This window comes from Drosophila eugracilis, unplaced genomic scaffold, assembly GCF_018153835.1.
Source record: "Drosophila eugracilis isolate 14026-0451.02 unplaced genomic scaffold, ASM1815383v1 contig_2147, whole genome shotgun sequence".
In the NCBI taxonomy this organism is placed as follows: Eukaryota; Metazoa; Arthropoda; class Insecta; order Diptera; family Drosophilidae; genus Drosophila; species Drosophila eugracilis.
Window position 1 is genome coordinate 2,719,930 of NW_024573030.1, and position 23,076 is coordinate 2,743,005.

The 23,076-nt window shown below is 37.1% G+C and overlaps 2 protein-coding genes across 2 annotated transcripts; one reads left to right on the top strand and one right to left on the bottom strand.

Moving 5' to 3' along the window:
- Positions 1-11,304: 11,304 nt before the first annotated feature.
- LOC108104948 lies at positions 11,305-11,981 on the top strand. Its single transcript, XM_017211313.1, has one exon. The coding sequence runs from the start codon at positions 11,585-11,587 to the stop codon at positions 11,933-11,935; it is 351 nt and encodes a 116-aa protein (XP_017066802.1). The 5' UTR covers positions 11,305-11,584; the 3' UTR covers positions 11,936-11,981.
- A 6,903-nt stretch (positions 11,982-18,884) lies between these two features.
- LOC108104943 lies at positions 18,885-20,827 on the bottom strand. Its single transcript, XM_017211307.1, has one exon. It carries the CDS (start codon positions 20,778-20,780, stop codon positions 19,779-19,781), a length of 1,002 nt encoding a protein of 333 aa, XP_017066796.1. The 5' UTR covers positions 20,781-20,827; the 3' UTR covers positions 18,885-19,778.
- Positions 20,828-23,076: the final 2,249 nt, after the last annotated feature.

Consider the following 23,076-nt stretch of genomic DNA (forward strand, 5'->3'; position numbering starts at 1 on the left):
ATAACAGTAGCATGCATTAATTGCCAGTTAAATCAAAACGGAAAGTAACTTTGGGTGTGTGTAAATAGAAAAATTGAATAGATATAATGACAATGAGGATTTTAATCTGGGCGTTTAAGTAACTAAATGACATTAATTACAAATCCGGATTTATTGTGTTATCCTTGAAAATCGATTGGTTATACATAGTCCTAATTGCAGCGGCAAGTCATTTAGTTACTGCACCTAAAAGAAGACAACGCATAATTTCGGCGGAAATTTGCTGCTCCTACAGGCACACACACACACACACAAACGCGAAGGGAAGTTGTCTATTCGGAAAATGAGCGCCTCTGGCAAATTGTCGAAAAATTTGGCCACCACAACATCCCCAACATTTTCAGGCAAGGGCCAAAATAGCAAGGACTCGTAGGACTAACCGAATATCCACTAGTTCACCGGCATGGACGAAAAATTTTAATTGATTTATGTTTATATTTGTGGAACATGTTGATGCCACACATCGCCACATTGCAGTCGGCGGAAAACGCTCGCGGTTGTCATTTTACTGCCAATTTTGCAAGGGGAAGGAAGGTAAGAGCAGCGATGTTCGCCGACAGACAAACCAAAACAAAAACAAACTCAACCACGTTAATTGAACAACATTTGACGGGCAAAACCGAAACCGAATCTACACAAACCCCCGTCACAGAAAAGCCCTGCATGCTCAATTTAAGGTGAATTTTCAGAGCGTTAGCTGCATATTTGCTTGTAATTATATATGTAATATAAATATACATTTTATATGTATATCTTTTGTCGATGCGAATATCGCAGGAAATCGGTTAGACAATATTGTGGAATAACGATATCGCCGTCGGCTTTTTAATATTTTCTTTGTTTATTTGAGGAAAATTAAATTACAAATGCAAACAATTATTTAAGATTGTAGGAAAATGTGCAGTTTATTTTTACTTTTTAATGAAATTCTTTTGAAAAGGACTTAAAACATTTCTTTTCAAGCATTTAAAGTTATCAATTAAGTTTCAGTGCGTACGAAGTTCTTTCAATTTTCAAAGTCACTCAGCAAACAGCAAGACATTATAGCCAAAGCAAATGATGAAAAGAGGAGAACAAAGGGCAAAAAGGGTTTAGATAGATGGCCTTATATATGAATGTGAAGTCAACAAGAGAAAAAAATATATATACGTTTACTTAATTATATAGATGTATGAAAACGAAGACAATCGGGCACACATGCTGACAATGACTTGCCCTGTGGAAAATTCTAAGTCTAGGATAAAAAAAAAGGAAAAAATAATGAAACCGAACCAAACTGAACTGAACCCAAAAGCTGAGCCGAATCGAAACTTGTTTCATAAATTTCCTATTCAAAATGTAATTAAACCCTTGTCCCCCTGCTGCTGCTCATCTAATTACAACAACCATTTCGTATGCGATTCTATGGGACAGGACAGAAGGGCGGGTACACAAACGAGATGGCAAAAAGACTTCTGGGGGCTTTTCGGCAAGACTCTTGGTCTATTTCCATAAATATCTTCAAAGTCATTAAATTTCACACATGTTGGCGGCACCCAGACTTGTTTCAATTTTAAAATTATTTTCATTAATTGATTTTTGATACAGAATGTAAAGCGTGAATGGGGTTACTGCCCATAAATCTCTACGAGTGTAAATCTAAAAACAAGGGGGTTGGAACATAAGAGCACGGCAACCAAATAATCACTACACTGCGAAAAAGCTATAGACCGAATTTAAAAAGGGGTAGCTTTTTACATAGCTGCCTTTAATGGCTCTGCCTTGATTATTGAGACCATTATTTTTGTTTAATTACGTTACGGCCGTTAATGTAAGGATAGCACCAGCTCTCATCGTTGTGCAGATCCCAAACCCCCATTTTCCGAATCCCGAATCCGGTAATCTACAATCACGAGATGGTTTTACTTGAACTACATTAATTTCAAAAGTAGAGTGGGATATTTTCTAGTTTTTAATTATTTTGGGATAGCTCTTAGTTTTTTGTATTAAGTTGGCAATTTTTTAATTAATTAAGTAATAAGTAATCGATTGAATAAAGTGTGTTAGCTATAACAAACTAAAAACTCATGATTAGTCAAATGTCTAGCAAAGTCTTATGCCTTTTACAAGGTATTTATCCGCGAAGCCCTTAATTGATTCCAAAAAATCACACAATAACCACGCGAGAAACCAGTACTAGTTTTATAACTAAGCCGCAGCAATATTTCTATATCAAAGCTTTTTTTTTTAAACTATATATGTATATATAATATATATATCTATATATATATTGTTTCAGTCCGTAATGGTTGGCTCCGTAATCCCAAAAAGTGGGCAAACGAGTTGCCATTCCGATTCCGCTCAACGCTTGGCGGACAAATTTGCGACACGTTTCCGACACGTTCACCATGTCGATTTTTCTTGAGCCAAACGTTTGTCGTTTGTCGCCCCTACTCATACTCATATATATTTTATAACTGTAGACGACAACGGCGATACATATCAAGTCGACGGGTAGTGGGGTGCATACCTGCGTTTTCTGATGGGTGGTGGTTGAAAGATAAACGTCTTTGCCGTTGGCTCATACGCAAATTTTTACTCACATGATGGGATAAGGATGGCACACACAAGGGAAAAAATAAAACAGTTTATTTTTACAAAAAGCATGTTAGTTAACTCGATATCAGTAAAATTTCTAAATTTTAAATCACTTCAAATTTATCATAAAAAAATTGTTTTTTTTATTTAAATAAATTCTTTAATATAAATTGAAATTACTGTTACTGGCCACTTTTGGTAATTTGGTTTTGTTCAGTGTATGTTATAGAACTGTCCTCGTCCTAATGTTGTTGTTGTTGTTGTTAATGGTTTGATGGGTTTAAAGTCGTGCAGCTCCACCATTTTGGTGGAGTGGGTAGATTTTCTAGAGGGGGTGCGTCAAAATGTATCGCTCAAAAAAAAAAAAAAAACCATACTAACGCACAGACGCACACATACATTTATAATAAATTTATCTGTACGTATATATACGTATGTAAATATGTATATCCTTATATACGAAGATATATGTAAATAGGATTTTTTTTTTCCTTTTTGCATATGGACGCCTGGTTGGTTGGGCATCGAGATTGGATTGCGGGCGCCCGACCGCCTGGCTGTGTATCTTATGGCTTTAATAACTTTAGTGGTGATACGTGCCATTGATCCTTGATGTACGAACAAGGATGTGGCCCATTTTGCTATTTCTCGGTATATATCACTGGGGTACATGGGATCAAGGAGAATGTATGACACTTACCAAAGGATTTTGAAAAACCAGAAAATGTCTGAGACGTTTGTTTCTTGACTTTTCATCCCGACTGAGGGTCAAGATTGAAATGCAAGACAAATATTTTGTACTCTATACTCTTTACTCTATACTCTATATATATATTTTTGCTCTGTTTTTAAACAAAAGATTATTCTCTTTATAGTCTACCAAATGACATTTAAGGGAAACATCTTGCTACACCTTTTCTTTTAACTCCCACCCCCTTAAGCAAATTTTTGTCCCCCAACTCAGGGCATATATGATTCGTTTTTTTAATTTTCAGCAGCGTCAAGTGTTCTGTACTCCTCAGACCTACCAAAAAGACCCCACCCCATAGAACCACCCATCAATTCATCCAATTGCTCTTCCAAGTTTGGCATTTTCTTTATTTCTTTTTTTTTTTTTCGTTGTTGAGTATTCCACTTCAGTTTTGCCTTTTTGATGGGCCATTCGCCTGCGCTCCTTTCGGCATTATGCATAAATTTCATTTTCGCCTTATTGTTCATTTTTTGTGCATTTTGTATTTCTTTTTAGTTATTTATTTATGAGTGTATATGTGTGTGTGTGTGTGTCTATGTTATTAATCTTCGTGGGAGTTATTGCTTTTTTTTTGTTGGGCGGATGGCGGGTGAATATCTCTCGATTCGCGTTCATTTGTGTATGAAATTAATATCACACCCATGAGATGTCCCAAATAAGATTGCGTCGTCTTTTTCCTAGCATTTTTTTCTAAGGCAATTTTCCAGAGAAAAAATGGCCGACCCGTGGGCAATGGAATTTTGCTTTGGTCAAAGCATATAAGACGAGAAGAAAAATTACTAGGAACAAGGAAAAACGCCAGCAAATATAACAACTGTAAATTGAGTTGTTGCCCTTTCGCCACCGAGAGCCAAATTTTGCCCACCGCCTAATTCATTCAAGAAAACCGTTGCCCCGGCTCCGCCCACATTCACCCCACCCCTTTTCTCGAGACCCTACCATTCATTCCCCTCCAAAAAAAAAAAAAGAAAAAAAATAAAAACTATTGCATTTGCTGCTTAGCATACAATTGCCACATTAACTTGCCAGCCCAAAGATAAATCGCATGGCCGGGCTGAAAATTGTTGCTGCGCCAGCAAACTACCAAAATGTACTGAAAAAAAGTAGTCTTCGAAATAAAAAACGTTAATTTCATATTAATATTGGATTCTTAAAGGAGCAATGAAATGATTTTATTGAAATTTTGAATGATTTTAAATTGATTTCCAATGGAATTTTGTCTGTAAATGTATAAGGCTGATAATTCTCAAATTTTCGCAGTGCAGTAAACTGGAAACTGGAAACAAGCAACCTTGCAAACCCACAAAGATGGCTACTTGAAATCGCCTCGGGGTATGCAGCAGAAATCGAGACAACTTTGGAGGAAATGCTTTTTTCGCAAAGTGCATTTAAGGCCTCAGGCCCAAAATGCAATGGGTATGGAAAAATCAGTTAACAACGTTCGAAAATTATATACACTACTTAAACAAAAAATGTGCCAAGTTCTTAAAACTCGAAATTTTATTTTCTTCCGTTTTCTAATTTAATTCAATAACAAGCAGTTCATTAGAATTAAAGCAGTTCAGACAAATTGGACCAAAGCAGTATTCTTATAAGAATATGTAGACCCAATTAGTACTTTTATATAAACCCAATAAAAAAAATTCCGTAAATGGTAATAATATGTAATGTTCTTATGCTATAAAAAATCAATATAGTGAAAATTTTAGTTCGAAAACTATTCGATTGGAACTATTTGACTTGAACTCTATGTATTGTTACTGTCTTATACGTTCGATTTCCTAGGGTACTTTACCAAACACCAATAGCAACAGCACTAACAACAAAACTGAAGCACTTGCAAAGAAATAAGATGAAGACGAGGTAGGAGCAATTTTTAATGTGTTTGCGCTTTAGCCAAAAGTTGGCGTTGGGCCCATTTTTCTTTGGCTTGTTAGACGTTAGCAACCGAAACGACAGAGAGATTCCAAAACACTTTGCCACAAAGGTTCCCCAGAGGAACTTGTAGTTGTGGTTGCTTCGTTGCAAGTTGCAGGTTGCAAGCGCAAGAGCAACATTGCGATGTTGCTGTTGTTGTTTATGATACGCCAGTTGTTGCAGTTGTGTGAAGAAGTTGTAAGAAATAGGCTTGCCATGACGATGAGCTGCACAAGGGAGTCAAGGGAAGAAAAATAGACAAATGATCGTCGGCACAGTGAGACTAAGCCTTATTGAAAATGATATCTACATAATCTGCACTTAAGAGTAGCTAATTCATTTTCGTAACGTAGTTCTTAGTAATTTTAAACAAAAGTTTCCCGTATATCTGATTTGGTGACTCCAAATTACTCATTACATTTTGAAGATCTCTCTTTAATTTGGAAACAATGGGATATGAAATTTTTCCTAGTGCACGTCTTTTAATTCTTTTTTTTTTTTTTTTGCTCTGGCCACATACAAATGCAATGCCAAGTGAAACTCAAACGAAATCTGCTGATGGATTACGAGCAGCCTTTGGGGCACACGAGAAATGCTCGTCCTCTTGGAAAATCTTCTTTGCATGCTAGAAATACTGCGAAGTCTGGAATGGGAGACAATTCATTTATTAAACTGCACTTAACATGAACACCACATCATCATTAATATGAACCGGCCAGCGGGATGAGGAAAGTCAAGGTGTTAACAATTTTTTGCCTTGTCTGAAATCTTACCTAACCATCAATCAGTAAAAAAAATGACAAAGAAAACGAAATTACCAAGGTTTGAAAACAAATTTTAAAATACATTCTATTACCAAATAAAAGTAAATTATAATTATGACAACACCATTTGCATTATTACAAATCTTTACTTAATTCTAGACATGAATAATTGGCATTCTATTAAACCAAGGTCAAATCAAATATATATCAATAGGCTGGCACCAAAAACCAGTTGCTAATAAATCCCCCTAGAACCCCTGAATCCCTTGACACCACAGAACAAATCAGCGGAGAGAGAAAGAGAAATGTCAAGAACTCATGTTCAAATGTCAAACTGAACCGACAAACCGTTAATTAGCAACTCAAAGATAAGCCACGCCACAGACACATATCCAACACTGGGGGATACTGAGGGGTTAAACGGGGGGCCAAGTGTGGTGGTTAAAGAGGGGCACAGTCTACACGGTGGAGAGCCACTGACAGCTCACAAAATCAACCAGTTGCGCATATTCGAAAAAAGATCAATGTGAATTGTGAAAGAAGCTGAAGAAATCCAGCAGACGGAGAGCAATTAAATGGCGAGGGGCAAAAGGGAAAGCTCAGGTAAGCTGCAATGCACTTAAAAAAAAAACCTACAAAAACTTTTAAATAAATATAAAATGTAAAATACGATTTAAAAAGTGGTTTAACTATGTTAAAAAAAAACTAAGGAATCGTAAAATAAAATATAAATTACATTTTATAAGATATTTAAATCTAGTCTAAAGACAACCTTCATCTTACATAATAATTATAATTTTAAATTAAAAATTTTGCTTTAGAATTTAGCTACTATTTTTGGAGTGCTTTTAAGAGGAGTGGTAAGACGGGAGGAAACCAAAACGTTTAAATCACCCAAAGGCCGTCGAGCTGTCATGGATTCACGGTTCGGTTTTCAGTTCAGTTCAGATCTGTTCACTTGGGTTTTGGTTTGGATTTTCTTGGTTGGGATTTGAGATTGGGCCTGAGTGGATTTACAGCGCTGCTCAATCCAGCCGTTGTCAATCATAAGTAAGGTCCAGTCTTTCTTTTTTCTATCAAGGAATCCACATTCTAGTATATACCCAAAACGAAGGAGAAGGAAGAAAAGAAAAAAAAAAAAGCGATCTAAGATCTAACAGTCGCGAGCAGAGCGAGTTGAAGTCGCATCTGTCGGATTTGCATTACCGAGTCCGACTTGCCTTGAAATTATGTGAAATTGATCAATTTCAACGTTGCCCGTTCGCCGTGGCCACTTTCCGCGAGCTCTGGGTGCAGAACATTTAATGTAAAATGTCAATCAAAAATCGCACAGAATGGAAAAGCAACTTTGAAAATTTAATTAGAAATGGGTATACGTCTCGTGCATTACGAACGCCATGGGAAAATGGAAAATCTTCTCAATTGAAGCAGCGAGAACCGAACTTAAGAGTTGCAAAAAAATTCATGAAATGTCAGCAGTTTGCACTTTTGTTAAGTTCTGCCCATGGAAAATTTTATGGAGCTGTTTTGAATTAGAATTTTATTTGATTAATGGAAGTTCTTTCTTGAGAACTTTCTTTATTTTAAGATTAAATTGCTTTGGCGAGTGCCGCGACTGTAAGATACCCGTTACTGTCTTATTCAATTTTCAAATAATCATTTTGCGCTAATTAATCACAAATTTTACTCTACAAATATAAGTATAAACTAAAAGTATATAGACATTTGTCAGAATAAAAACATGGAGCACCTTTTCCATGAATTTATATATCCTCCCATATTTCTTAGCTACTTTCCATTGAGACCAACAAACTAACACGGCTTTATAAAGACATAAGTCACAATTTAATGACTATAACTTATTTTCTGTGCTTGAAATGTTCCTTGGAAATTGTAAGAAAAAGCTGTTTAAATAACAATAATAAAAGTTGTAAAAATAATCGTAAAGCAAATGGTGAGAAAAGTGGAATTTTCAAACTGTGGCATTCAAAAGTATGGACCTGGTTTTTATATAGCACTAGACAACAGCTGGTCGGTTTTCATCAAAAAGGGTTCAGTTTTTGTATATTAATTTGTCAACCACTAAAAAAATAAAGTAAAGCCATGAGTGGCGTTATTAATAGGCGGTGGCTTAATGCTAATTTAGTTATGAACACTACACTTTTTTTTATTCATATATCATATTTCTCGTTTGTTTCGAAATGGTTCGTTTTAATGCTTCATTTCTTTGAATTTCATAATTACATCTCTTTGACCGCTCAACGACGGTTGGTAACTGTTTTTGTCATTGCCAGCCGTAGCTTTTCTTGAATGAACTTCAGTTTGGGCCAACTGGTTTATTTTTTTGGTTGTATGGTGTTTTTTTTTTTTTTTTGTGTTTTACTGTCCAAAAGCTCGTCTTCTTGGCTTAATTAATTATTGTTGTATAATTAGTAGTTGGTCGAGGGCATAATAATTCAACAGAAGTCTGAGTGGCTAGCCAGCTGCTAAGCGATTCATTCATGGCTCTTTGCATTTACACACATTTCCGGTACCGGTACCCGGGTACAGTTGGCTATAAAAAGCGAAAAGCGTATACCGATCCGAAACATTGCCCACCATTTGGGAAAGACCGCCCCAAGTTGGCAAAAGGGCGTTGTGGGCAATGTCAATCAATTGGTTCGCCGACTTGGTTGGCTGATTTCTTGGTCCAGATCCCCTCCAATTTCCCCAGCTTCTTCCATTGCTCTGTAGTCTCTGAATCTTGAATCTCGTATCTGGAAGTCAAAATGGCAGCTGACTGACAGACAGATCGAAAACGCTGGTTCAGTTCGGTTCAATTTGGTTGGACCCTGGACGCTCTTAGTTTCTTTCTTTTTTTTTTTAACTCTTTTGGCCTGGCCAACAGCCACGGCAGCAACAACTACCAACTACCGACTTAAATTGTGCCGAGGACTGGTCGCTGAACTGCCTGAATTTAGAGATGGCCCCACGTGACAAATACGGTTTTAAAAAATAATTTAATCCATTGAAACACAATGGTAGGTCTAACATTGTATGTACTAATGATTATGTAAAACATATACATATATATATAATATATAAAATTTCATTCATTGTATAATAATATTTAATTCTAAAAAATGTTTTAAAATGTTCTTGCATTAGTAAATAATCTTGTCTTATGATTACCTAAGCTTCTAAAAATTATCTTAATTTTCTACGATCCCTTAAATACCAAAAGTTTACCCCGTAGAAGTGTCATCTCTAAAAATCGGATCTGCAACTGGAACTGGAAATTGGGTACAGGCAAAGGAGGTGAGGTTGCCACGTTTCTCAACCAGCCAAATCGATTGAACTGCCTTCATTAAACAGAAAACAAAGCAAAAAAGATCTTAAGGTAGACCTGGTCAAACTCTGGCCATCCCTTTCTATCTTAATAACTACTTTCCTGCCGCCAATTTTGTGGCAGAAGTAGGAGCAACCAACAACAGCAGCGGTGATCTCCATCTCCGATTTTTTTTTCTCCTTTTTTTTTCTTTTATCTTTTTTCGATCGCTCCATTAATTTCCATGTTGGCCACAATATGACTTCTGTTCGTTGAAATATATATATATATATATATATATATGTATATATTATAAGCCATGCAAATAATTTGCGCTTGAAGGAGAAGGAGAAACCCTATAGTCGAGAGCTGCGACTACAAGATACCCGTTAATGTTTTATACAACTTTAAAATACTAATTTCGCTGGTAGAAATTCATAAAGCGCCACCTTTTGTTAGAAAAAGCATGATTGCCAACTGATGATGACCTCACAGTACTTGAGAGGACTTATAAATATCATTATTATTATAATATTATGATAAAAATACCTCTTCCATCTGCATTGGCATCCCAAGAATGTGAATACCTGATCCTTCTTTCTAGCTTCATTAGTTACCGAGTAATAGATCTAATAGCTTTTGAATTTTCATCGATTTTAGCTTTTCGTGATTTTTGGCTGTTGGAGTGGGCATGGCAGAATGCTTAATAAACTCGCGCTGCGTATCTCTTATAGTCCCTGACATCTCAGCATTCATACGGACAGACGGTTTAGCGGACGGACAGAAGAACATGGCTTCAACGACTTCCCTATTGATACTGATATATACTTTAAAGGGTCAGAAACGCTTCCTCTACTACCTGTTACATATTTTTTAACGAATCTAATATACCCTACGATGAAGGGGGAAAAAAAATCTGCAACAAATTGGAAGCCAATAATCAAATGTCAGTCAAGGTCTGCCTGACAGCCCCCGCGATCTCTTTTGGTGATTCTGTCAGTTATTTAGTCAGTCTTTCACTCTGTCATTCACTCAGGGCGGTCAGTGAAATCAGTTTTTTGCCGTGGCTCTAACTCAAGGGCTCATTATACAAATATAACACGAAGCTCCCTTTCGACTTTGATTTTGCACTGCTGGAAAATGGTATTTGTAAATCAATTTTAAGGTAAAATTAAATTAACTTCTTATTGTATAAATAATTATATTTCTGATTTAATGTAAGCCATAATTTCCATTATAATAATAATAAACATACAGCTTTTATAATATCTAAAAACTTAAACCCATAAAATCCATTATTTTCTGTTAAAACCTTAAACCCTTTTTTTCAGTGAAAATCTCTGCATCTGGATCTGGGGATACAACTTGTCGGCTTGTTAGATTCGCCTGTCTATTAATTTGAGTGTTTTCCGAGTTCGATTTTGATTTGATTTCTGTTTTGGTGTTACGCTTGCCTTGCCTAATACTTAAATTAGTTTGGCAAATGAATTCTCAGTATTTTTTGAAAAAAAAACGAGATCAAAAAAAAAGAAAAACCAAACAACAAACGAATAATACCGAATTTCTATACCGATGTCCGATATTGTTTATTGGTTTCTCATTACGCTCGTCGCGTATAATTAACAATAAAAAATTTCAAACACATTTTGACACAATTTTAATAGTCAATAAAACTCAGTGGTGTGCATGAAAGACGAGCTGGGGACTTCCAAGCGGAGAACATTACCTGTTCTTGTACTGTACTGTTGTTGACAAATCGATAAACAGCTCAATTAGTATTTTTAAAGCTCAATTGTTAAAAAAACCACTAATGTTACCCCTCGACTGACTGACTGACAACTGCATGGTTATCATAAATCAAACCATAAAAAATATATATCAGGAATTCGGTTCAATAATCGATTTGTATTCGTTCCCTGTCGCGCCGCACAATTATTCAAAATGAGCTGTCAAACGAGTGGAGTTTTATTCCCCTTTCTGTCTCTTGAAATTTATTCACCAACAGTGAAGACACATATTACTTATTCGAAATCACGATAAGTTAATTTCAATCTAATACACGAAGGTGGTTTGAAGTCAAAGAAAATTTACGTAAAATATTAAACTTTAAACTTTTCATTTTATGAAGCCGTATAGAAATCAAAGTTGCCATTGATTTATATTTCTTGTTTTTGACAAAGTCAAACCATAAAAAAACTACTAAATTACTATATTTATATAAATTTTGCAATGGATGCAGATCGAATCCATAAGAGCAGCAGTGATCGGGATTTGGAATTTAGCCAATGTCGACGTAATGGTGTTAATTATGCGAATTTCGCCGAATTCCTAGCGAGTCTCAACGTTAATGATACCGCTTTGGATTCGGTTCAAGGCCTTGGAAGTTTGAGCATAGAGGATTACCTAAAAGCAATGCACTGTGATGGCGAAAAAAAACCTAAGGACGGTGAAAAGTCTCACAAATCGAAAAATATACGAAGGAAATCGATTCAGGAAGTCAATACGCAAAGGCAAATGGATTCCAAATGTTCCAGCAAATCCAAATTGATATCCCAGTATACCGAAAAAATTTGGATGTAAAATTGTGTATTATGCGATGCGAATTTATTTTTAAATTGTCAAGTTATTCATAATCATTGTTATTATTAAAAACGGAAGAAATTTTATAAAGTTTGCTCTTTTTAGATTAAAAGAGTAAAATTTATTTTAAAATAAAAAATAAAACAAGTAGAAAAGCCATAGTCAAGTGCCACGGCTATAAGATACCTGTTACTTTTTTATTCACAAATTTCTTTTGTCATAAAAAGCATGTTAACCAACTGTAAGTGACGTCACTCCCCATGTGAACTGTAGAACCTTATAACCTCAATAAATAGCGAAATAATGTTCCGATTTAAAATTTTTTTAGTAAATAGCAAGAAAACTAGAAATGTCATACAAGGTCAAACGAAGACATAGATTTTAATATTATGTATGCTTAAGATTTTCGCCACAGTTTTCCTTGCTTGCTTTTACCTGTTACATACTTTTCAATGAAAAGTTACTCTACGAGTAACGGATATAAATGTAATTTAATACTTTTCCATTATGTAATAGTTTGTTGGAAATCAATTTTTTTTAAGTTTATTCTTAATAGATTAAAAGCTATTTATATTTGTAGGTTATACTTAACTTTTCTTAAGGTAACCCATATACTTGAGCACCTACCTCGATTAAAACTTATTTCAATAATTCAATCACGTGGAATCGTATCGAATAATTGAATAAGGCATCGTGTCGAGCGACACAAATCTTATTTCAATACGCAGAACGTTTAACGAACGAATCGGGCCTCAAAGACGATCGCCGATGACTGAACGTTCGAGGAAAGGGTTGGCACAAGAGGGTTTAGGTGGGATTTTAGACGGGCCAAAGACGGGGTTAAGGGAACTTGAGACGGAACAGCCAAATGGCAACGTGAGTGATTGTCGCAAAAGCTCAAAGGCGACAACAGCTTTTCGAAATGTACTGATTTTTATTTATTTTATGTTTGAACCGAAACGTTCATGGAATCGCTAATGAAATGCGACTGTTCTTTTTTGTTGTTGGCTTTTTCGTTCATATAGGGAGGAACTCGGGAACCCGATATATCGGTGTTTGGAAATTGCCCCCTCTCCGTCACTGAAATCCCCCTCCGATTGACAATTTGGTGTGGGAAAAATGCGACTGTGGTAACAGGCGTGGCGATCTTCCATTAACATGTTCACCTCGTGGCGATTTCAATCGAATTTTAATTGCCCGAAAGTGGATATAACTGATCGAGGGCTCGATTGCTTCAGATTTTGCGTTTCTTGTAGTTCAATCAATGGTGGGAGTAGTTTTGGCAGGGGATAGGTTTGATAAATTTATAAAACAGCAAAAGCATTTGTTTAGTTAAATTCAGTCATGAGGAAATATTATTGAAATTATTAAATTTCAGACTTGAAACTTAAACTTAACCCTCTAACATAAAAATCTATCTATAAACTTCTATGAATATTTGTCAGCCAAAAATATACATATATTATTAATCTATGCTAATACAATTAGCAATTAAATAAGGGAAACACAAGTAAAAATCTTCTAAAGAACTAAAAAGAGAACACCTGCAGAGATCAAGTAAACTGGGTCGATAACTGACCTACAGAACGTTCAGGAATGCAATCGATTTTAGGGTAAAAAAAAGGTATCTGATTGAATCGATGGTTTCATTCTTCAATAGATTTTTGACATACACATTTGAACGGTTGTGAGTATTATTGCTTTTTCAGACCTTTCACACGCTTTTTAGGCCGTGGGAGAAAAATGCAGTCGTTTCGCCATCGAATCGGTTCGGTTACTGAAAGCCAAAAATTGTGTGTGCAGAGAGTGAACCAGAGAGTTAAACAAATCAATACGAAAACGATGCAAATGGCAAAAGGCATGTCAACAATGCTGCGGAGTAATTGGCAGTGGTCGGCTGATGACGCTCCCTCTGATGTTGATGATTGCGCATCGCTAAAGATCACTGAGGACTTGGAACTGGGACCTCTACCTCTACTTCAAACTCAAAATTGAATCTCTGAACCTGTACCTCTCTCTCTTAATGTGATTGCGATCGCAGGAACTCCTCATCGAGCCGCCAAAGTGCAGCTAAACATCTGGAGCAGGCAGCTCCAAAAGCAGTCGAATCCAGCAGCTCCACCCATCGCCAGCCCTGTGAACACCGATCACTGATCTTTGCCGACGTGACAATACTGAGAGAAAATATATATTTACTTTGCAAATGATTGTCAATTAAAATAAAATATATTTTAATAATATAAGCAAAATCTGTTATCTATTTAATAAATTATTAAAATAATAGATTCAATAGATCTGGCCAAGACTTTTAAATTCTTTCAAAAACTTAAGCACATACTCGTACACCTAATATATAACAAACATTTGGTATCTTGCTAAAAAAAAAAATTCAATAATAAACATATAGATTTTAGTTAAGCGTATTCTTTTTGTGTATTAAGCAGCGTCTTTGATCTGTCACCGCTCGCCAATCGAATCACTGCAGACGAGAGTGGCGGCAGATAAAATTATTGAAATTACATTGGCAAGACGCCGTCGATCAGGCAGAGGTCTATGTTGGAGGATATCGGGGTGAATCAGGGTATCAGGGAATACCAGGGATTGGAATGGGAATTGGTGGTTCCAGGCTAGCTGGAGACAAACAGCTGCAACAAACGCTGCCGCTAAACATGATCGCCAACACTTACAGCGCTGCTGCGCAGGTTGGCAATAATTATCGCTTTTAGTCCCGTACCCGCCTGTCAATGTAATTCGAAAAATGTCGTCAGTGTCGCCCAGTGCCAGGGGTTAGTAGCTCATCATCAGTGGTATACTGGGATACTGGCCACCAGGATCATCTTGATATCACGATAGCACACCCGATTGCAGCACCCAGTGATTTCTCTCATTTGATATCGTGATGCCACTGAATCGCTTGTTTTTAAAATGTAATCATCATTAAAATATGTATGGGTTATATCTCTCGCTCTGGCCAACGGACCTTCAGATGGACTGGTCGGCTTGTAATGACCATACATAGCAATTGGTTCTCACGTTCGAGCCACAAAAAAAAAAAAAAACGAGGAGGGGCAAAAGAAGAAGAGAAACGCGTTGCCAATTTCGCGTAATCGTTTTAACTTCGAGTTAAAGTCGAAGTTGCAGTTCCAGCTGAATCGACTGCTGAAGTTGTCATTGTCATTGTCATCGTCACCTGTGTCTGCATTTCGGATTTTATGGCAGCTGCTCACAGTATCTGGATAACTGAAGAAGCCTCTGGGCGAAGATCGATTGTGATTTCCGGATTATCGTAGTATTTTAGTCATGTTATGCATTTTTATACCCTTAACTCGTAGAGTCAATGGGTATATTGTATTCGTTAAAAATAATTTAATAGTTAGAAGGAAGCGTATTCGACTCTATGAAATATATATATTTTTGATCAATTTTGGGCATCAATGGCGAAGTCGATAAAGCCACGTCCGTCTGTCTGTCCGTATGAACGCTGAGATCTCAGGATTATATAAGAATTTATAATAAAATAAATGATGTTATTAAAAGAATATTTTATTAATATAGATCTTTTTGATCTCTTTCTAAGAATCAGCACAATTTCTACTATTTGGTGAAATAGTAAAGCCATTGCCCTAAACTTTCTGGTAGCTTCGATTTGTATGGTAGCCGAGGTGAGCGGGGGTCATGAGATCGGACCCTTAAAAAGTGGCCACTTCGGTGGCTCTTTTATTATTATTTATTTTTCCGAATGGAGGAGTCTCAAATGTTGCTGTTGTCGTTTATCAAATATGACAAATCTTTGCGCATGCGTGGCCAGCGGCGTCGTCAACGCAGCTATTTATAAACTTGGTAAAACCCCCTTAAACGCGGTTTCTCAAAGCCCGACTCTCTTCCTCATTTATGAGTGTCCGTCTGTCTGACTGTTCCATTCCGTGTTTCTTTTTAATTTGTAATTATTTTCTTTTTTTTTTTGTTTTTTTTTTTTTTGTTGTTTTGCTGCTCCCATCTCATATTATTTTAAACAATTCCGTGGTAGCTGAGTGTATGTTGACTTTTCTCGTATTCCTTTGCATGTCGTTTGAGTTTTTTCGAACTTCATTTGCGCTTCGGTTCGGTGACAAATAAATTAAGTGGCAGCCTCAACCAGAGAGGAAAAAACAAGAGGCAAAAACCAAGAAAATTAAGACTGCTCTGCGGCTCTGCCTAGTGTTACAACAAAAATCAGTCAGCCAGCAGCAAAAATTGAATGATAGAAGAGGAGATACCAAACCTTTTGCAGACATTTTAAAGCATGGACTACAATTGATTAACTAAATCCAAACCAAAATATTAACAAACTTTTTTAATTGATGACTCTAAAATGATGATCACTTAACTAAAGTGTTAATGTTACTTTGCACAGGAAAACTACTTCTAGCTTCAACCTTTAGTTTCTATTGAAACCCACACAGTTCTACCGACAACTCATTCACTCAATCAAAGGACCGATTCTGTCAAGTTAAGGACCAGAATCAGCTGCCACTGTTTTCGGTGGCAAAATACGAAGGTGAATCTTGGCCAACTCGTTTATTAATTTGGCATGTGACAAATTGTGCGTTGGCCAGCAATTACAATTCTGCCTGGGCGACGGACAAGTTTTGAGGACTCGCAATTCACCCATGTTTTTCACTCCCCTCTGGGAAACTTGTCTTTACTTTAGAGCTGATTTCAGAAAATTTCACCGTCAAGACGACACGTACAAAACGGCTTCGATCTCTGGTATTCCAAGGTTTCTGGAACTTCTGGGTAGGATTGAAAAGCAGAGCTGCTGGAGGTGGAGGAGCCTCAGCAGACGACAAGTGGCACTTTGGCGCATTAAGAAAATCTGTACAAGTGTCACTTTGGCGCACAACCACACACAGGAACAGAAGAAACCAGAAGCAAACTTGCCAGGAGGAGAACTGTCAGCTGAAGGAGATCGGTGGAGCTACGGGGAAATAAAGGAGAAATCCCGAATGGAGGTGGGCTGGTAGAATTATAACGCCAACGTTCCGGTCTCCCCAATCCCCCCCAGTCAAATGTGATTCCTCCACAGCAAGGATTATGATGGGCTTGTTTAATCACCACGAAAAAAAAATAAGTACAAAAAACACCATAATACGAATTTGTCCAGTCATCGGCATTATTTAATGAGTTACCAACAGGTTGCCAGCCGAAGCCAAGCGGAAAATCATCCGCTTCAGGAGAAGGCCCTCACCTCCGGTTTATCATCTTCAGTTTGAGCTTGAGGTTCAGGCTCAGGCTCGGATCCGAACTCGAGCCCAGAGATTCATGTTCAGATTCAGCTGAGTCAGCGCCACAAACAGAAGCCAACAGCCAAGTTCGTCAGTCAGTCAAGCGGCCTACGCCCGGAATAAAACTCAGGCTGATTCCAAATCCGAGCCCAAGACCAAATCATAAACCAAGTTCAAGACCAAGCAGAAGAGCACTAGGTAGACTGGTCAAAATATCTAGCTAATCAAAAATATATATTCTGAATAGAATATAATTTTAAACTGTTAGTATTTCTAAAAAAAAAAACAATTAAGTTTAAATCAATTTTACAAAAAAAGCAAGCTTTTATAGAATTTATATTACCCTTAGCGGTGTATAAAGAGTGTTAAACAGTTTTCATTCCAAATGACGCTTATTAAGCCCTTTAAAACTTTCTTTATTTTTCAGTTTGTATAACTGAATACTCAGAACGCCAATACCTTGAATTTTTCTTTTTTTCACGTATGTTTTGATAAAAACGTAATAAACCTGAAATTTAGTTTGCATTTTTTCGATCAGTGCAATCTAAATGTAACTTGTTGGTGACTCTGCATCAGCCTCTGCCAGCACTTGACTAACCCTCTGCTGGCATCGCAGTCGCGTCGCTTCTTTTAATGTCAATTTGACAGACAAACTGTCGACCGTTTGAAGCGTATGCAGCTACCGTCCACCAGAAACCGATTATGATTTGTTTGACGTTGTGCGCTTCTTTTCAACACAACGGGATTGTAGATTTGCTCTAAAATATTAAAGCTTTTCAATAAACAAATGAAAAATACAACATCGATTTTTCAAGATTTTACATTATGTGAGAATGTAAAATCTATAAGACAAATAAATTTATATTTGATAAGATTTAAACGACCAGTTTGAAGTAATATTCAAAACAAGTTTCTCAGTATGTACTAGAATTGGTATTGAAAATATGTACTAAAGAATTATATCAATCTGGAAACTTAAACTTTAGAAATAAATTTCTAAGGATATTCTGGTGATATGCAGTAGGCAGTATGCCTACTGTAGGTTAAACACTTCAGCTGGAGAAGTACTCGAGTGCCACTCCACTTGGTCTTAGGGATTACACTTGTATGATAAACACACACGGATATATACGGAGAGATGTCTGGCGTTGGCATCTACAGCATTCAATAAAGAATGTTTGCGATTTTTATCTTGCGACCGATGCGCGCGCCTCTATTCGAGCTCTCCCACCCCAACGACGATCAGTGATCGGAGATACAAGATACACAGGGCGAGAGGGCCCCCGAATCGCCCGATCCCCAATTCCTATCCCCTTCCCGGAGCACCCCGGAATAACCGCGGAATATCCCCTAAATCCCACACCATATAAATGCCATGCAATCATCACACATATAGCGATCTCCATATGGACGCTTGGCCCCTTGGCTTTATACTCATAATTGATTAAAAAGAAAATTTCCATGGCATTTATGCGTACCACGCCACTCATACACACAATGTCGAGTTGTTGACAGCCTCCGATTGAGTTGCTCCCAGGGGCGGGGTGCACAGCAACAAAATCTTATTTAAATATTGTGTAGTAAAATACAACATTTGGAAATATTGATTTGAATAATTTAACAATGTAGTCAAACGGATTAATGAACACACTAATTAAAGACATTTTATGATGTTTTCAATAATCGCAAACTTTATATTAATTTTTTTTCTAATTTTCTCATAAACATTTAGTGATTTTTCTCACTATGGCAAAAGAGAGTTGGGGACCAATGGTTTGTTTTGTTCTGGAGTTGGCACTGCTGTTTTGCGGTTGCTGGGAGCACGTTCCTTGGAAGTAGTTGTCGAAATGTTTTTATTTGTTATCGATTAATCGCTTGAATCAACAGGCCAATGCTCGTCGCAGTTGTACAGTGGCAGTTGTCCGATTCCGATTATGTTTCCATGATTTAGATTCAGATAATTCAGATATGTATAGCCCCCCCTCAAATAAAGCCCGTGAACGTACATATTTATAACAGATATACAGATACTCAGCTCTTGGAAATGTTGCTGTGTAATTGTTTTGAAGTCTCGGACTCAAAGATTGGTAGCAGACTGGCTGTCAGCCAACTCGGCCTCCAGACCCAGTCCCCATAAACGCAATTCCAACTTCCATGTTCCAGTCGAAAGTCAAAGTCGGGGATTCCGAATCCGAATCCAGCTCACCCAGCAATTTGCGGGCCTGTCAAATCGCTGATTGATCGATTGTTTGCACACGTTTTTGTGATCGCATTTATTGAGTATTTTATTAATTTCAACTGATCGATGAGCTTGCCGCCTGTTACAATTGCCGCTCTTTTTCCTCGATTAACTGCTGGTCTTTTAAATTGCGTGAACTCGAAATAAGTGGGTCTTGAATAGATTTTTGAGTGGGAGTTTTTGGAACACTCACATTTTTGTACAGCAACATTAATTCAAGCACTCACCAACTAAACTTTAAATGTATATCGTTGAATATTAAAATTATGATTTGGAATTTTAAATAATGGAACTCGAAATGGTTAAGTCTATGCAAAGAAAGTCCATAAATAAAAACCTATTAAATTCTGTCTAAGCTGTGGCAGCGCCTTATTATCGGCTGGGTCCTAAGATAGTCAAGTGTGAGATCAGACTGGGATCGGGTTACTTGCGGTATGAAATCTTCGGACAAAGAGGAAACATAAGATTGCTCTGTCTCCAGATCCAGTTCGTCGTTCACATGCTCCACGTAATAATCATCGGAAGGCAGCTGCTCCTCCTCACACACCTCCCATTGTTTTTCAATTCCTTCCAATTCCGAATTAAAAACAATTTTGGCCCTGGGACGCAACCATCTTGTAAAATGTTGTCGAACCGATTTTTTTGGCAATCCACACAGAAGTTTATTCCGCTTCAGATTAGGTTTCTTTTTCATGGAGCATCGTCGAAGTTTATTGTAATCCACTAAAGGTTGATTGAGTTCCACCAACAATTTGGCACTATGTCGGCCATCCATCCAATTATCACAATCCACGTTTTTTTGAGGGGATACCAAAGGTTGGGGTTTATGATGAACGCAAAGAGGTTTTATCATTATGGGAGTGTCGAAATAACGAAGATCGTAGCCCACGGCTCCCTCACATTTGGGTGGTTCCATAAATTCTTTAGCCTTTTCACAAATTTCCGGCAATACGTACTCAAAGATCTTATGGGTTATGTAGGGAGGACTATTTACCCGCAGGGTATTGGGTAGTTGAGAGGCATATGAAACAGGCGGCTTGATGATGTCCGGATAAGGTAATTTGCTCAAATTCATCAAAATATCCCTACCAGTCGTCTTGATATCAAATTTTTCTTTCAAAGTCCAATCACCATATTCCTTTAGGTCCTTCAAAGCAAATTTTGTAGTAGAACTACTTTGTGTTTCTATATCAGAATCGGAATCCGGGAAATAACGCCAGAGGAACGACCAACGCTGAATCGATCGACGTACCTCCTCGGGTGTCAAACAGTAATCACCTGAATGTTCTTGATATTTATTTTTTCGCAAAAACGGCTTTTTTACTTTCTTACAGCGACCCATTTTAAAAAGTTTATTTTTGTATCTAGTTTTTCCTTTGTACTGTTAGTTTTAGGAGTCTTTTAAAGCGACATTTAAGTCATGCCACCTATAATTTTTGTTTTTCGAAGGGAATAAAGTTGTGCTCAGCTTATTACTATTCGTAAAATATGGTATGACATTCTTTATATTAAATAAAAGTTGCTGTATTTATCTGTCATGTTCTATAAGACCTTTCCTCCACAAAAAAGGGCCATTAACAGTACCTCGAAATCGATAGGTATGGAACAAAAAGTGGTCGATAAGATCCTAAAGAAGCTATAGGCCCTATAAGCAAGAAGCTCTTCTCCGAACCGATTGATAGTGTGTGGCTTCCATTGAAAATTGGCTACCGACCTCACTATTTGGGCCAACTAGATCATAGTAAAGATCATTAAGTGCGTGTTGATCGGAGAGCTTAGATACCCAACAGTTAGCTGGAGAACCTTTCGTGGGTAGTGGGTTAAGCTCGAAGGCAACGATGTCGCGCTCCCGAAACCAGCTACAAAAACGCGGAAAAAACGTATTAAATACAAATTTCCTGGTAATAAAAGAGTGAGACAACTGGCCACTGGCTGGCCAAAATAAAGAAATAAATCTTAATGCCCCAAAGGACCAGAAAGAGACACCGAATCGGAATCCAGAGTGACTAATGTACATATACACCGCATACAGTCTTTATTGTTACTTTTTATATATATATATATATATATATATGTATATATATTTAATTTTCTTTGTATCAACGTGTAAAATTTGCTCGGCCTGAAGCCGAAGTCAAGTCGACAAAATTTTTATTGAAAATTGGGATTCGTATTCGGATTTAACCGCATCATCAACTGCAGTCCCCATCTTTTTCGTGTTTCTGATACCTAAGATGCATATCGCTGATCTCTGAGGCAATAAAAATATATATGAGCTGTTGATGACTGCATATAAAAATTATATGAAACTGCCAGCCAACAAACCCTCGTTTATGCTGTGATATATGTGTTCCGAAGCAGTAGACTCCGGTACGTATACCCGTGTCGCGGTATTCAGAAAGAATCGTTGAAAACACAACTTCCAACAAAAAGAAGAATTAGTAAAAATAAAAAAGTGCGTTAGGAAATTAAATTATAAATAATAATAAGGGTTATGAATAGTTCAAATTGGCTTAAATTTAACTATTTAAAAATTCAAACAAAATAGATTCCGTTGCAGAAAATGCAACGAATGGGACTCAACAAAAAACCGCAATGAGCAGAATCATAGACGGGTATTCTATTGAATTTTGACTTTCATCACTTTTTAGCGAGAAAAAACCGCAGTGAATCCTTATTCTATTATGCATTGCAAAACCAAGTGGACCTTTGTCAATTTACCCTTGACTTCGTCTTCGTTTACAGTTATTTGCTATAATTTTTCAATAGCAACCAAAGGCCAAAACAAACAAACAAAGACAATTAGCCAAACCAAATGGGAATCGGTAACCAAATCGTTATGTAAGACCGAATGCATTCAGAAAGGTGGATAAACAGAGAGAGATATATACATACATGTGTGTAGTAAGATATAGATTGGTGGGTGAGATTTCCTGAAATCAAATCTAGCAAATCAGACCAAAACCAAACACCAAAAACCAAACTAAAACCCATGTCTGTCTATGGCAAAATGCTAGTTGTCAACTGAAAACTAAAATTTTAAATGCTCTCCAGAGGCGGCAAAAATGAGAGGTGGGGTTTGGGCTCAGTATATTCCGTGGGCGGAAGAGGGAAATCTAGGCGGCGGAGCGTGCCATCAATATGGCAAACGACGACAAACGCAAACATAGAAACGACTGAGTGAATCGGCGATGGCAACAATTGCGGCGACGGCATTGAACAGAAGACAGCTAAATATCCCAGTGACACCCCCACACCCACCGCCTCCATCAACCACCCTTTACCTTTCATACACCATCTACAAAACACCCGCAAACCCCCCGCCGGAAACGGTAGGCTTTAAGATACAGATACACATATGCAGTGCGCGAAAATTCAAAAGCTTGATTTTTAATATTCAAAAGATAATAAGATAATGTTTGGGGCAATCGAAGTTTTTTACATTTAAAAAATAATATTATTCTTCTTCCCGCTTTACAAATAAAATTCCAGTAAAATTAAAAATTTCAGAAAATTCCTGAAAATACCAAAAATTATGGTTGATTTTTAACAGTGCTCTAGCTGGGTCGGCCTTGCTTCGCTTTGCTCTTAGCCAGGTCTAAACTGCTGCCTCAGTTGGCATCCAGTTGGTTGGGTGT